Genomic DNA, 16,959 nt, shown 5'->3' on the forward strand with positions numbered 1-16,959 from the left:
TTTGTAGATACTGTGTGTGTGTGTGTGTGAGAGAGAGAGAGAGAGAAAAAGAGAGAGAGAGAGTGTGTGTGTGTCTGTGAGTCAGTGTGTGTGTGTGAGAGTGTGTTAGTGTATAATAAACTTAAATGTTTTGTAGATACTGTGTGTGTGTGTGTGTGTGTGAGAGAGAGAGAGAGAGAAAAAGAGAGAGAGAGAGTGTGTGTGTGTCTGTGAGTGAGTGTGTGTGTGTGAGAGTGTATAATAAACGTATGTTTTGTAGATACTGTGTGTGTGTGTGTGTGTGTGTGTGTGTGTGTGAGAGAGAGAGAGAGAGAGAGAGAGAGTGTGTGTGAGAGTGTATAATAAACTTATGTTTTGTAGATAGTGTTAGATAACTTTGGCTAACATTTATGAACAAAAATGCTATTTTTCCATCATTCACAGAATGTTTTTCTGAAACATTCTAGTTGATGTTATTCTAATGCTATTTGTTACTAAATACCACTTTTTTCAGATGGCTGAGAGAACATTCATAATAATGTTCCCATTATACTTGCAAAATGATAAAATAGAGAAAAATTCCATTAAAGTTCTCTCTAACGTTCATGTAACAAGAAATGAAACATTTTTTTTAATAACTAGAACATTGACAAAATAACGTTTTCATAACTTAACTGTAATGTTAGGGAAACCTTCTTTGAACATATTCTTGCTAGCAAATACACATCCTCTTTTTACAGTGTAAATAAATCACTAAATCAAACTCAAGTAGCCTAACTGAAATAAGTGTGACACATTACTGGATTCATTTACACACAATAATCCCGTCACTCAATAGTGTTTAACAGCATTTATTACACATGCTGATCTGTTTTAATGAGTTTAATGTGGAGAGAGTCATGAGCATCTCAGCAGCTCCACTGTCATTCAGTTCCCATTAGCACTAGTGTGTGATTAATACCCTCCCATCCACTTGATTTAGGATTCATCACCGTTTTCTGTCAGAAATCCCGTGTGGAGGAGAATGTCAGTGTGTTCCTCCCTTCATCACAGGATCAGGACACACGGAGACCAGGACGACAGCGGGGATGACTGGGAGATCGGGGTTGGGAATCTGATCATCGACCTGGACGCGGATTTGGAGAAGGATCGACAGAGATTGGAGATGAATCGCGTTTTAAGCGTTAAAAGCACGACGGAAGGTCGCGATCAAGAGCTCGAGTATAATTGCGCGAGCGCGGGCCTTGCGCACGCCGAGCACGCGTTTCTCTGCAAAGAGCCCAAGAAATTCAAGCTGAAACGAAGGAATTGTGAGAGAGAGATTGTGAGCGGAATTCCTAAAGTGTGCGTCGGAAAGCGTCGCGAGGCTCAAGGACGCGTCGCGGAGATGAATTCAGCACCAGTGGACAGCAGCCCCGACGCGGGCGCAAGAGCCAGCAAAGACGCAAAGAAAGGCAAAACCCAAAGCAAAGGAGTGAGGAGAGAGAAAGAGCAGGCGAGGGTTCGGAAAGAGAAGCACGGGGATGAGTTCGGCCCGCTTGCCGAGAACGGAACCGAGAGTCTGGTTTGCAGAGGCGGAATGGACGCGGCTATTGTTGAACACATTGAGGACACGAGCACGGTAAGCAAACATCTGTCCTTCACACACCTTCATATCGGTAAAAACATCATAACTGTCAAACCGTGCATCTGCCGTGATACTGAACCGAGCGCGCGACGATGGCGGACTCAGTGTGTGCGCGTGAGAATCAAGCCTTCTTCTCTTGCACCAAAGGTGCTTCTTTATGAGCGACATGCATGTCTTTACAGGCTTCTGAAAATCAAAAAACCATCCGTCGCATCGGTTGGTTTGCTTTTCAATATCAGGTTTTCTTTTGTTTGTCAGCCATTTCCTTTGTTATGCATGCAGCCCTTGTGAAAACCGTCATGTCTGTTGCTATTGGAAACCTAAGCAACATAATTCCCTCTGTTTGTTTTGGACAAAGACATACTGGCTTGTTTGAAGCCGAGATGCTTTTCGTGTGTTATTTACAGTTTAAAACACAGCGAGAGGCTCCACCCCCTTCTGCTCTATTGTCCCTGTACACTTATCTAGATGTCTTTTTCATTTTGCATTGATTCCAGTGACATCACTCAGCATTCACAGGGACATTCTGACATGATGATGCTGTCATCGCCATTAGTGTGTTTTCCCTGCATGAGGAGGATTAAGTGATTAATTGGATATTTATATGCTTGATCAACATTATCAGAGCGAGTTATGATCAAATTGAGCATTAAGAAACTGTATTTTACTTCAGCTGGCCCTGTGTTTGTGCTCTCTCTCCTCTCTCTCTCTCTCTCCAGTTGAGTGTTAAGACACGGTCAGTCGGAACAAACACACACGAAGCCGAGAAAGCCCTCGAGTCCAGCTACATGGAGCCATGTCAACCTGGAACGAGTGTCAATCTGGAGGGTATTGTGTGGCATGAGACTGAGGAAGGTGAGAGCTTTCTATTCATGCTATCCTGTGCAATATTCCACATTTAAAAACAGACATATATCATCTCGCTTCTCTTTCTCTACTTCACCACATTATGAAGTGCTGCATTCAAATTGGTTTAACTGGATACGTAAGGGCGAGTTTGTCATTAGCTCCACAGGACTGCGTTTTCAAAGCAGCTGTGAGACCGAATCATTTGAAGGAAGAGGAGACACTGGTTGCATATTGATTAAGCAAATTAAAATTGCGGACCACCATCTTAACTTCCATCACTGAGATCAAACGCTGAATGAATCCATTCGAAAATACAATAAAAGACCTACTCGTAAAAAAAAGGTTCTTTATTGTCTCCATGAAGAACATTTAACATCCATGGAATCTTCCCATTGCACAAAAGGTTCTTTAGATTATTAATATGTCCTATATGCTCAGAAAAACGAAACTGCAAACTGAAAGGTTCTTTGGGGAACCTTTATTTCCAAGAGTGCACTTTGGGCTAAACCTGAACGCTTTTATTTGGTGATTGTGGAATTTTTTAATAATCTTGGGGTTTTTGTGGGGTTTTTACACAATATTTTCAGAGGTACTCATTACGGTGACTTGTTTCTCTTTGATTCCAGGGGTTCTAGTTGTGAACGTCACATGGAGGAAAAGGACCTATGTGGGAACTCTCTTGGACTGTACCAAGCATGACTGGGCTCCACCACGGTAATACACTTTCCTTGCTTTCTTCTTGAATGCTTGACTTGCAGTGTACTGAAGATCCAAGGTGCCAGATTTACTAAACAGGGCAAATTAGTGTGAGACCGCAATCCAATGAAAGCGCAGAAAGTTCTGTAAGGTCAATGTACTGTAGGACAATGTGGAAATTAAAGGACACAGATGCAGCAGCTCATTTACATAAGGACCAACACAATCTACCAAGAGCAACACAAAGTAACTATCGTAGCATGGCAAGTGCATAATGGGTTAAGACATGCTTTTTTGAGTGTTAAAGCACCCCTGTAGTCATAAATTGTATCCTTTAAAACTCATCTTTGATCACAAAATTGACATATATTTAAATGTTTTTCCCTTTAAAAAATATGCAAATGAGCCCCGCCTCCACTCACTCACTCACTCACTCAGAGATCCACTGGTTGACGATCACACGTTGATCTGATTGGTTACAAGGTAGTTTGTGACGTCAGAAACACCAGCGATTTCAAAGCGTGTTTTTGAGACTGTCTTTGGTTCACTGCAGTGTTAAGGAGAAAATACTCAGCAATGCTGTCGACTTGTGAATTTACACATGGTTTGTGTTAAAGCATATTAAAAACACCACAAAGACATATAAACAACATTAAAAGCTTGATTTTCCCCACAGGAGGACTTTAAATAAGTGCGCAAATACCAGTAAAGTTCCGGTAAAATCAAGTTGCATGATTTATTTAAATACTTTGCGTGACACAAGCTGTTAGTAAATCTGGCCCTTTTAGGCCTGAGTTTAAACCTATTTAGTTCATTCATTTGAAATGTGTTTATTAACATAGACTCATGACTCCTTGTTGTTTTTAACTAGGTTTTGTGAGTCACCAATGAGTGACTCTGAAATGCCTTGTGGACGTGGACGTGGTAAACGGATGCGTCTTGGCATACCAGATCAACCGACTGCTGACCCAAGTCTTTCCAAGATACGAGGACTAACTCACAAGAGGCGTGGTGTGGGAATCGGCAGCAAAGGAAGACGAGGGAGTCTGAACCTCAGTGGCTGTAGAACACCTGGATACTACGTGGAGGACATCAAATCCAATCCACTTATATGCGGAAAAAGAAAAAGCAAAGCCCCAGCGGATCTAGATTTGAGCTTGGTCTCGGAGGACATTCGGAATGGGAATGGGAAAAGGATACGAGCAAAATCCAGGAGTGCTCCTTCCACCCCTCAGGGTAAATCCGACCCTGTGTTTCTTGATCAGGTTTGCGCCTCCCCAATGCTAATAGACTGTCCACATCCGAACTGCAACAAGAAGTACAAACATATCAACGGGCTCCGTTACCACCAGTCACACGCTCACCTGAACAATGACAGCAAGCAAGAGTTTGAGGTGGAAAGCGAAGACAGACTTTCAGATTTTGATGAAGCACTCAGCTCTGTACCTTTTGATTCTTCTGATAACATCGTCTCCAAGAAGCCTAGAAGCATTTATAAACTCAATGCAGTCGGTTCTCCAAAGAGCAGGAAAGCATTGCTCAACAATGATAGCAGTCCCATGGCCAATGCAAAAATACGCCAGAACTTGACAAGTAAGGATGGATCCATAGATGATCTGAGCAACCTCCCACTCATTTCCAACATGTCTGTCGTACTTGAGAACTGCCTCATGACGGATCGTAACACATCTGTCGAGATGCCTAAGCTCGAAGCGGAGGGTGCTATTGATAAGAGGGACATCTGTAGCAAAGTAAAGAAAGAAAGTGGGTTTGCTGAGAGATGCTCGGCTAAGTCTAGAACCAATAGACTAATCAACGCTGCTCCTACTCCTCCGAAGCTGACCGCTATTCCCCCCACTGCATTTTCTACTAAAATCCCTGACGTTTCTTCTCATCAGGCCTCTCCAACTGTTACCCTCACAAAAGCCAAGAACCTCTCCCTGAAGCCCATTAAACCAAAGCTGGACATTATTGCACAAGTTAACATGACCAACACCACTGCAGTCCTGAGCAAAGACAGCAAGAGAAAGGAAAAGCATCGATTAAAGGACAGGAATTGCAAGAGTCCCAAAAGCGACCCGATTTACACCAAAACGGACGATGCCAAGAGCATCGGGAAAGACTTTCCTGTAAGCCTCTTGAAAGAGCACTTGAGCAAGCAAGATGTGGTGAACGGTCCAGGTGAAACGCAGGAAAGCCGCATGGCGAGTATCAGAGCCGAGGCCGACAAGGTGTACACCTTCTCAGACAACGCACCGAGTCCTTCCATCGGGAGCTCTGCGAGAATGGACTGTGGCCCACTTACAAACGGTGATGGAGTTGGAGTGACTGCTAAAACAAACAGTCCTGCATACTCCGACATATCCGATGCTGCCGAGGACGGTGGATCCAACTCGAGATCAAGAAGGAACTCGACACAAGATTCGAACGCCAACATCATTACCAAAATTCCCAATGCTGGCACGGTGACCCCAGGAAAAGAGGTCCAGTCCACATCTCATGGCCATGGTTATGAATCCCATTGTATCCCAGGTTACATGCACTCTGGCCAAGCCAATTCCACATCGTTCCATAAGGTGTCCTCACCTTACGGTCGACCGAAGGATGACTTGAGAGATTCAAGTGAGGATGTAAAAAGCTCAGAATCGTCTAGCCACTCAAGTTCCCAATCGCAGATTCAGTACGAAACGCACACAGCGCTGGCTCAGTCCTTGTATTACGGACAGTACAGCCGGGGTGTTTCTGTGGACCAGAAGGTTCTGATGATGCCCAGCTCCCACAGGCCGCTCAGTGAGGTGTGCTGTGAGGAAATACAGTATAGCAAGCAGAGTAGAGGTCAAGTTAGGCGAGGATCTGAGCAAAAGGAACGAACGAAGGATGAGCAAAAACAATTTATGAGCTCTCCTCAGTCGATTCATAAGGGGGCAAACTCTGTTAAAATTAGCTGTGCGAAACCTGGCTTCATCTATGTGGAGTTGGACAAGCAGCTGTCATTTCAGCAGCAGCAGGGAAAGCCGTCTCATATCCATGCTATGACTAAAGAACAAGGGGTCCTCAAGGAATCTGAAGACCTCAGTTTGGAGAGTTCAAACTCAAAATCAAATGTGGACACAAATGTAACATTTCTAAATGTAAGTTACTGATGTTACTTATCATTTACTGAGGAAATGTTCTTTTAAAGACATTAACAGACTTCTAGAAAAGTCCTTGGTTATGCTGGGATAACAGTCCAACGCATGTTGTTATGAGTGGAAATTCTGTATGATTTTTAATCATCAAATGATCGAATTGGCAGGATTTTTTGATGATTGAGATCATATTGATCCTTTTGAAATTTTCAGTGAACGCATTAAACACAGGGCTACTGTTTCATAACAAAGGGCTTCCCTGTAAGGTGTGTAATTTCATTGGTTGTCAGAGCAGAAACTGTTTGACGGTAGATGTTCCTCTGGGTTTAGGCTTCAGAGTCTCAGTCCTGGAGCCACTCTTATCAGTCCAAATATGTGAAGCAGCAAAATCAAGAGGTCAACAAGATCTCTGAGGAAATGATTCTCAGTCCAGACAAGGGGAAAGACTGGCACATGCCCGTAGAGTCCGAGTCCAGGCTGGAGACCGAACTCCAGAACGCCAAGTGTGCGGCGGCTGCCGAGGTCTCCGAGGAGAGTACCAGAGCGGATGGGGACGAGATTGTGGACGAGATGTCTGAAGACTCGCAGACCGCGAGAGGGCCGGCGTCGTCACCCCAGCAATCCTTCCTCCAGTTCCAACACTCCTACCCCTACTTACACCTGTGCGAGGCAAGCAGCAATGCGTACAGGGTGATGTCTCCAGCTCTGGTGCACAATTACCCAGGTAATCATCTGTAAATATGACACCACTATTCTGACCATGGGTGGAAGGGTACACTGTAAAAAATTATCGTGATTTTAACGGTAAAAGACCGTAAAAATGCCATGTAAATTGGTTAATAAAAAGTTTCCGTACTATGTACGGTGAATAACTGTGATAGATCTATCCGTACATTTAATGTAATTTTACAGTAAAATACAGTTAAATTGACAGTTTTTGGAAATAAAAAAGAACAAGTCAATGTATAATGTACAGTGAAAAATCGTAAATTGACATTCCCACAATTCCCTGCATGACGCTTCACATTTGATATATTTTTGTTGAAATAACTGTTTCTTCTTAGTTTTTTCTAATCAGTTATGTACATTAGGGTTTTATGTTACAGTTAATGGTGTTAAATTATGTTTACTGTATTTTTTAAATTTCATGTGCGTTAACATGATGGTGTTTAGTGTTTGAGTGAATCACACTGTGCAACTTCTATATATTACTATTAATTACATTGTGGAAAAGCTGCTTGTGATGAGCTTTGATTCATCATGTGACTCATCACCTCTGTGATTGGTGGTTGTGTATTACAATGGTATCAAATAGACATTAGTATGATATTAAAGATGGCTTTTTACTGTAAATTTAAGTTAAGTCTGTAAAACCTAAAATGTTGCTATCGTATTTTTTACGGTAGATTTCTGGCAACCACAGATGCCGTTTTTCCCCCGTAAATTTAACAGATTTTTTTTTTTACAGTGTAGTGTCAATAATTATGTGGAATTAAAGCATGTGTTCGCATGGAAGAATGGGGGTGAGCATACAAAGCTTTACAAATATAGGATTGGCGAGTCACAGAATTTAGCCTATTCCCTCACTCGTCTCCTTAGAGGTTTTGGATTGTTTTTATTGTGCCGCTACAAAGAGTAAGCTGTGTGTTTTCCTCTCTAGGTTTCCATTACCCTCTGTATGGAAAGACGGCTGGGAGAGAGGATTCAGAAGCAGCTCAAAGCAGTAAACCAGTGACAGATTCGACAGCATTAGAGCTTCTGTCGCATCCTCTCCTGCCGTATCATGGCAAATCTCCTGTTGTATGTATCCCACTACAAAACAGCAAGTAAAAGACGGTTGGATCATTAATAAGTAAGGCAAGGCTTATTGGCCACCACAGAGTCAAATATGGACCTAAATGTGATCTAAACAAACTGTGTGAAGCTGAATTTGTCCTGGATATATAGTTACTAAATATAGTTCCTTAATGAACATCCAGAACAGTAGAGGACATCAAATAAATGCTGGCAAATTGTTGGGAATTGGGATTTGTTGGCACACTATGGAACACAAATGTGTCATTAATTGATTAAAGGCATTGTCAACAATTTTAGCTGTTCTGATCATTTCCCAGCAAGCAATTTTGTGTTTAAAATACGTCTAATAGCCATGTAAACACAGCCATGACTTCTAGGCTAAAACAAGGCATTTGTTTGACAAAATTTGGGCTATCAGCGAAAATTATACAGACGTCTAAACCATAGCCCAAGATTAGACGAGTCATCAATTAGACACATCAAATAAATGAAACCAAACACCATGTCATCACTATTAACTTTGCTTACCTGATGGAATATCATACATCTCGCAAGTTATTTTGGCAAAAGCAACATGTAACTAAATTCAAGGTTATTTTTCCAGAAGTGGGTTACTAATAGCCAAGCTATATCGGGTTTATAGTTAACCGAAATGGTAAAATTATTGAAATTGCTTGCTGGGTTTACGTTACGATAAGCTACTGAATTTCTAGATCTTCAGGGAAACACCCAAAACTTTGCCCTCCAAAGACTTGATAGCCAACCCAATGTCCCCAAACCTGAAGACGGAGGGCACTGAAGACAATCTTTGATTGGCTTTAAAGAGTGTTTTAAGATTCTAATATATATCAGACATATTAAAATGGATTCATGTAGGTGCTTCACGTTGTAAATATCTGTCCTGTTCGGAAATGTGCACTCTTAAAAATTAAGGTTCTTCATTGGCATTTACGGTTCCGTGAAGAACCTCTAACATCCATTCCACAAAAGTTTATTTATAGTGGAAAATAAATGTAAGAATAAAAGGTTCTTTTAAGAACTGATCTCTGTTACCCCTTTTCCACCAAAGCATTTTGAGAGCCGGTTCGGAGCCGGTGCTTCTGCGCGAACCAGTTCTTTGTGTTTCGACAGCCAAAGAACCGGTTCTCGGACAGGAAAACTGGTTCCAAAGCGGCACCAAATCTTTGCTGGACTAGAACCGTTCTTTTACCACGTCATGCTTACGTCGGGGGCTGGGGGCGGGGTTATTGTGACTAACAACACGACGAGAAAGGTTGTGACCGTCATTGCTAAAAACACAGCGCTAGTAGAAAGATAGTACAACGATTGAAGAAAGATGGATTCTAAAGCGAAACAGTGGGCGGTGGAGCAAACAAACTGTTTGTTAGCGCTATGGTATTGTTATGCTTGAAGTTGGCGCAAGCTTTTCTGGGAAAGCTAAGACGTATGGCGACGTACACAGTGACGTAACGACGTCGTTCGCTGGGCTCTCTAGTCAGTGGAAAAACAAACAGGTTCTGAGAAGGTTCGCAAGTTGAACCAACTTTGAACCAGCACCAGTTCCGAACCAGTTCTTTTTTGGTGGAAAAGGGGTAAGTAAGGTTCTTTGGGGAACCAAAAATGGATCTTCTATCCCAGACAGCAACATAGTGTCGGCCCAGATCCGGCCCACATCCGGTACATGTGGAATCAACGCGTACCGGATCTGGGCCGGCACTATGTTGCTGTCTGGAATCGCATCCCTGTGAAAACCCCCTTTTGGAACCTTTATTTTTAAGAACGTATGGCTTCAAACCACATAAAACATGAAGAATGTCATTTGTTTTCACAGTACTTCAACTTCAACTTTTCTTTATTTAAATAGCACATTTAATAGCAACATTGTTGCCCAAAGTGCTTTACAGTTATAACTAAAAACAATAAAACATACATATAAAAACATTTTCCAAGCCTAGCAAATGAAGGCATGACTACACACTCTTAGACAAACACCTCACACAACTATACAGTGAGATCAGTGTAGAGAGAAAGAAAACTAAATAAATAGTTACTACAATGTACAGAATACCCTTAACTAAAAGCTAAGTTAAAAAGATAAGTTTTCAACTGAGACTTAAATATAGTATTTCAATGTTTACACATTGTGTGTTTTGCCTCTTCAAACCCCTTTTGGATCCTTTATTTTAAAGAGCATATTGCTTTTAGAGCTACACGATATTGAAGAAAAATGCGATATTCCATATGATAATGCTTAAAGTGTGTAAAATAAACTTAAATCATCTTTAAAATATCTTTAAAATTATATAACCTTTATATAACCCTTGTTTTTGTGACAAGAAAACATCCGTACAACTTCTGACCGTGAAGTTTTACTGTCGCATAAGAAGTGTTATTTAACATTTAACAGGGTTCAGCTTATCCTACATTAGGATTATTAAACAACAGAAACTGAATAATCAAATGTACAAATAAAACTCTGTATGAATTAAATATATACTGATTCTAATTAAAGCTAAAAAAGTTATTCAGTCTTATGTTCATGACCCAGTTATTGCAAGCCGTTGTGATATGCATATCGCGATATATACATATTGCGATATTTCAGTATTTTTGATATATTGTGCAGCCCTACTTCAAAACACATGTTTACACGGCGTGTTTCCCTCTCCAGCCTGGAGAACGAGGATCTCCGGAGCAGGAGCGAGACACTGAGCGCGAGAGAGAGACGGTCCCGTACGCACGCCACCTTCAGACACACCACCTCACACACCTGGGCATGAGCTACACACTGGTGTCCGGACAGTACGACCCCTTTCAAGGTGAAAAGGTCAAAAACAACTGAACTACACTATTATACTTATTAATTCATAGTTATCAACAACACTAATAATACTGCGCCAGAATACTGCAAAAAATGCTTTTCTTACTTGGTATTTTTGTCTTGTTTCCAGTCAAAATATGTAAACATTCTTAAATAAAGATGTCTTTACTAAAGTAGTAAAATGCCATACGATATTATCGCTTGTTTTCTGGGAATATAAATGAAAATTAAGTAAATTTTTGCTTAAAACAAGCAGAATTATCTGCCAATGGGGTCATAAAAATAATCTTGTTTCTGTTTGAATTAACATTAATTTTCTTCCCCCATTGGCAGATAATTTTGCTTTTTTTAAGCATCAAAACAATTAATTTTGATTTATACCCCTAGAAAACAAGACATAATATCTTATGGCACTTTACTACTTTAGTAAAGACATCTTTATTTAAGAATGTTTAGATATTTGGACTGGAAACAAGACAAAAATACTAAGTAAGAAAAGCATTTTTGCAGGCCTCCATTTCAGGCGTAAGATTAAGATCCTGCCATTGGATGTTAGATCTTCCTCGACTCGTAATGTTTTTAAGCACCGCTTAAAATCTTATCTGTACTCTTTGGCATTTAAGTATATTAGTACATGGATGTTTTTATGTTTTCTCTTATTGTTCTGTTGCTTTTTATTGCAATGTACAGCACTTAGGAACTACGGTGTTAGCCTGTAAGTGCTGTATATATAAATAAACGAAACTGAGTCCACTATAGCCGTTATCAAAGGGCTCATATCACGAGGAATCATGATCTTGAGTTCTTTACACTATTAAAACATACCGTTAAGGCCCCAATATACTCACGGCCAAGTTTTGTTAACTAACTACACGCGATAATAGCGTCTTTTCCATGTTAATCAGAGTTTTTCTGCTAACCAGCCGCGACGGCGTCGATTCTATTTTAGAAACGGTTTCTATGTTTCTGTGACGTCGCGCTGGAACAACAAACACAAAGTGTGGCGATGATGATCTCAGGGACTGATTATGTGCTTTATTTAATGTTAAAAGCGTGTAATGTGACTCTGAATATCATTTAGTGCTCCAGCTTTGTAGCCGTTGAAGCAACGATGGATAATTCACCTCAGATCTAGAAATTAAACAAATGGAAACAGGAACGTTCAAACTGTGAACAAACAAGTGTATTCTTTGACAAAAATTGTTTTAGTAACTCAGTAGCCTATGTTTTTTTAATAATGTTTAAATGGTGTAATATTTGTGAACTTGATTATGTATTTATTCATTTTCTTGCGAGTGCCGTCAGGATTAAGGCCATTGTCCGAATTTTTCGTATTCGGGATTCAGTGGCTCTGAATTGTCAAAAACACCATTCGAACTGCTTGCAACGGATGCGAAAAACGCAGAGAATCGAACCCGATCCGATTTTTTTTATGACGGACGAAAGTTTCGTAGACAGTGTGCAAGCGTGATTGACATAACGTGAGGTTGAATTTTTTTTTTTAACGTGCGAAAATTTCGGATGTGAATTTCAGACTCAGTGTGCAATGGCCTGTACTCTGGTGCCGCGAGGCTCCGCCCACACGCTGTTCTGATTGGCTGTGGGTTTTGATTGATTTTGACGCATCTCGCAGTAAATTATTTGTCGCTGGAATCTTATCGCATCGCTTCTGGTTAAGACACGGTAAAAAAGAAGTTTGAAATAGATTTCGGTTATGATCTGTTAGCGAACATCCTGATTTGTTTTTCTGAATGTTTTAGTTGGAAGTTCGTCTAATATTTTTTCTTGTGTTCATATTTTTACTCACGTCTGACCTCGACCGACTGAAAAGAAGAAATGTGACCCTGATCAAAAACCAGTCTCGAGTCGCACGGGTATATTCGTGGCAATAGCCACTAGGGGTCAAAGGGTCAAAATTATTGATTTTTCTTTTATGCCAAAAATCATTATGATATTAAGTAAAGATCATGTTCCATGAAGATATTTAGTAAATTTCCTACCGTAAATATATAAAACATTTATTTTTTTGAGTCAATGAAGCACAAACGCGAACATAAGTGCACAACTTTAAAGGCGATTTTCAAAATGTTTTGATTTTTTTGCATCCTCAGATTCCAGATTTTCAAATAGTCCAAATATTGTCCTATCCTAACAAACCATACATCAATGGAAAGCTTATTTATTCAATTAAAAAAATGACCCATGTGACTGGTTTTGTGGTCCAGGGTCACAAATGAACCAAAGTAGATTTACACCCAAAGAGGGCGGAGCCTTAGAGCCACACCCACCTATTATGTAATCACCACCGACCAATGGCAGATCAGAGCTGTTTCCCAGCCGGAGCGAACTTTGTTCAGAAATTTCACTTTGGAAAGTGTTTTTTAAACTCTGAAAACGAAACCTGGTTTTGTTTCGAAATGCTGTCACACCAATTCGTTCTTCAGTTTTGCTTGAAATATATCTGGGCCTTAACATTCAGAACTCAGTCCAGCATCTATAGAAACAACTTTGCTGTTTGCATGAGAATGTATAATAATTGTGGCTAATGATATCATATATGTTGCTTTAAAGATTACCCGACAAAAAATTCAACGGTTCCGGGTGCAAAAACGAACTGGACAAACTTACACAATGAAAACATGAGCCCTGAGAGTGTGTTTACTGTGAACGGAGTCCATGTAAGAGTTGGTTGTAATGTTCTGTGATCTATGATCCTAAAGGTTTGAGCTCAGCGGCTCTGGTTGCGAACCAGCAAGTGACGACAACACAAACCTGTTCCAGCGGTGAGAAAACAAACGCAACGCAGTACATTATTCCCCGCCCACAACTGTCTATTCCATGCATTTCTGCCATAGGGATTTATAACTTGTGTGTCATAATGTCGACGTTTCATATTTTTGACTGTCATTTTTATGATTTTCTATGTCATAATTATGACTTAGTCTGTCAGAATTGTAACCTTTTAAATATACTTTTTATGTAATAATTTCGACTTTTTAAGTCATAATTTAGTTTTTCAACTTACATTAAAGTCAACATTTTAACTTTTTAATGTACTTTTTTATATCGTAATTTTGCCTTAGTATGTCTTAATGTGTATGTCCTATTTTTGTCTTTTTGTAATTTTTATGATTTTTATGTCATCATCAGTTTTTTTTATTTAATCTCATAAATAATCATACTTCCTTTATTTCCTTCCTTTATTCCAAGTATTTACACAATACGAACTTTGATTTAAAGCAAAATTTTTTTTAAAAATTGGACAAAAAGACACAAGACTTTGAATATGAAATTTAATTCAGAATATTTACTTTTTAATATACTTTTTATATCATAATTTCAGTGTGTCAGAATTTAAACTTTTTAAATATACTTTTTATGTCATAAATCTGACATTTTAAGTCATAATTGAGTTTTCAACTTCTCATAAACGTTATAAATTCAAATTTTTTGTAAAAATTATTACATTAAAGTCATAATTTCGACTTTTATATCATAATTTCGATGTGTGTCATATTTTTGTCTTTTTGTAATTTTTATGATTTTTATGTCATCATCAGTTTTTTTTATTTAATCTCATAAATAATCATACTTCCTTTATTTCCTTCCTTTATTCCAAGTATTTACACAACACTACGAACTTTGATTTAAAGCAAAAAAGTTTTTTAAAAATTGGACAAAAAGACACAAGACTTTGAATTTAACAGAATAATTATGACATTCAAGTCAGGATATTTACTTTTTAATATACTTTTTATATCATAATTTCGACGTGTTAGTTTGTCAGAATTTTAACTTTTTAAATATACTGTTTATGTCATAAATCTGACATTTTAAGTCATAATTGAGTTTTCAACTTCTCATAAACATAATAAATTCAAATTTTTTGTAAAAATTATTACATTAAAGTCATAATTTCGACTTTTATATCATAATTTCGATGTGTGTCATATTTTTGTCTTTTGTAATTTTTTATGATTTTTGTCATTTTAAGTCATAATTTTAACTTTTTAAAACACCTTTGTCATAAATTTGACTTTTTAAGTCATAATTAAGTCTTCATTTAACTTCATCTCATAAACGTAATAAATTCTAATTTTTATGTAAAAAACTATTACATTCAAGTCATAATTTCCACTTGTATGTCATATTTTTTGTCTTTTTGTCATTTTTATGTCATAATTATGACATTTAAGTCAGAATCTTTTTTATTTTTTTATATAATTTTTAAATCATAATTTCGATTATGTCAGAATTTTTAATTGTCATAATTTCAAGTTTTTAAAGTTTTCTTCGAGTGTCAAGGGAACATTATTTGATTATGGAAACGTTACTTTTGAACGTTCTCTGAAACAAGTAGTAACGTGTCCAAAAACGTTCCATGAACAACAACATAACTAATGCTATGAGAGACCTGTGATTGTGTGTGTGTGTTCCTGACGTCAGTTTAATCTCCACAGAAAACGAGGGTAAGATGTGAGACGTTCCCGACGCACACGAGGACTCACACACACTCTCACACACACACCGACTCCGTGTGTTTTCCTCTGGGAAGCGGATGATGTCATGAATGTAGGAACGGAGGAGTTTGCAGTGAAGAAAGCCTGTAAATGCTCCATCTAGCTGTTTGTATGCACTTATATCGTTGTGTAACCATAATGTTGAATGTATTTGCTCTCTCTTCACCTCTAAAGGACGGTTTGCAATAGATTATAAGTGACTGTAAGTACGGTGGCTCGCTCTGCATTGACTTATTAACATGAATATACTGTTATTAACAGCCATTAATCTATTGTATCTTATAAAGTGGATGTTCATCGACTGCTCATCTCAGTGCCATACAGTATTATCGTGATGTACATAGTTGTACATAGTTTACCGAAGCGACTATAACTAGCTTATGTACCTTTGTATTGATGAGTGCAATGTCTGGCCGCGTTGTTCCTTCAGTGATGATGAAGATGAAGATGATGATGATGCATAACTCATCATGTTTACGAGAGGTTTTCTGGACAGAACGTCAGTGGTTCCTCAGCTTTTCTTCATGTCTCTGGATCATCAAAACTGCAGTTGCTTTTTATACTGTCTCTGCCTTAACATGTTTGGCGATCCAAATAAACAGTCAAGGTTGTTTTTATCCGTCGAGTTCTGTGGGAAATGATTCCAGTGTGAAAGTAAGTGGAGTTTATACTGTGTGTGAAGAATGGACAAATAAAACGCCTCATAATTATGAGATAAAAAGTCATATTGTGACGTCAGGTCATAATTATGAGCAATTACCTGTGAGGTTTAAAAGTCGAAATTGTGAGATTGACTTTTTGACAGAGACATTTTAAGACAATTTTGTCTTTTTATTACATGCGCATGTCAGAATTTCAACTTTTTGTTTAAAAATATGACTTTTTAATATGAGTTCGACCTTTTTGCCATCATTTCGACTTAGTATGTCGTAATTTAGTTTTTACGCTTGAATTTCTGTCAAAATTATGACATTAAAGTCAGAATTTCAACTTTTTATTTAAGAATGTCACTTTATAAGTCATCATTTTGACTTGTCATATTTACGAAAGTCATTTTTATGATTTTTATGTCAATTATGGCATTTAATTCAGAATTTCTACTTTTTATTTAAGAATTTAGACTTTTTAATAACATAATTATGACTTCATATTTCATAATTTTGACTTCATAATTTTGACTTTTTATTGTTTTATTTTTATTTATTTATACTTTTTATGTCATAATCTCGAATTTCTATCTCATAAATATAACTTTAAATCAGAATTTTAACTTTTTAATATACTTTTTGTATCATCATTTCTATTTAGTATGTCAGAATTTTAACTTTTTAAATATACTTTTTATAATTTTGACTTTTAAAGTCATCATTTATTTCATAAACGTCATAAATTCGAATTTTTATGTCAAAATTATTACATTAATATCAGAATTTAAACTTTTTATTTAAGAATATGACTTTTAAAGTCTGACTTGTATGTCATAATTTCGATGTGTTATGTCATATTTTCCATTTCTTTTTTATTATTTTTATTTAAATTATT

General features: G+C 38.1%; 1 protein-coding gene across 2 annotated transcripts; it reads left to right on the plus strand.

Moving 5' to 3' along the window:
- Nucleotides 1-863: 863 nt before the first annotated feature.
- Nucleotides 864-16,142, plus strand: LOC143702879 (zinc finger protein 608-like). Of its 2 annotated transcripts, none has more exons than XM_077196787.1 (9): nucleotides 864-1,600; nucleotides 2,326-2,461; nucleotides 3,082-3,169; nucleotides 4,023-6,282; nucleotides 6,610-7,003; nucleotides 7,940-8,079; nucleotides 10,748-10,895; nucleotides 13,618-13,680; nucleotides 15,358-16,142. In XM_077196787.1, the coding sequence occupies exons 1-9, from the start codon at nucleotides 1,004-1,006 to the stop codon at nucleotides 15,375-15,377; spliced, it is 3,846 nt and encodes a 1,281-aa protein (XP_077052902.1). In that variant the 5' UTR covers nucleotides 864-1,003; the 3' UTR covers nucleotides 15,378-16,142. The 2 variants fall into 2 exon arrangements, 1 of the variants encoding a protein (XP_077052902.1); XR_013190649.1 differs by having other exon boundaries at nucleotides 1,030-1,600; nucleotides 10,748-10,903; nucleotides 15,358-16,034.
- Nucleotides 16,143-16,959: the final 817 nt, after the last annotated feature.

Source organism: Siphateles boraxobius, unplaced genomic scaffold, assembly GCF_051911475.1.
Source record: "Siphateles boraxobius isolate OS27281-9 unplaced genomic scaffold, OSU_SipBor_1 359, whole genome shotgun sequence".
Lineage (NCBI taxonomy): Eukaryota > Metazoa > Chordata > Actinopteri > Cypriniformes > Leuciscidae > Siphateles > Siphateles boraxobius.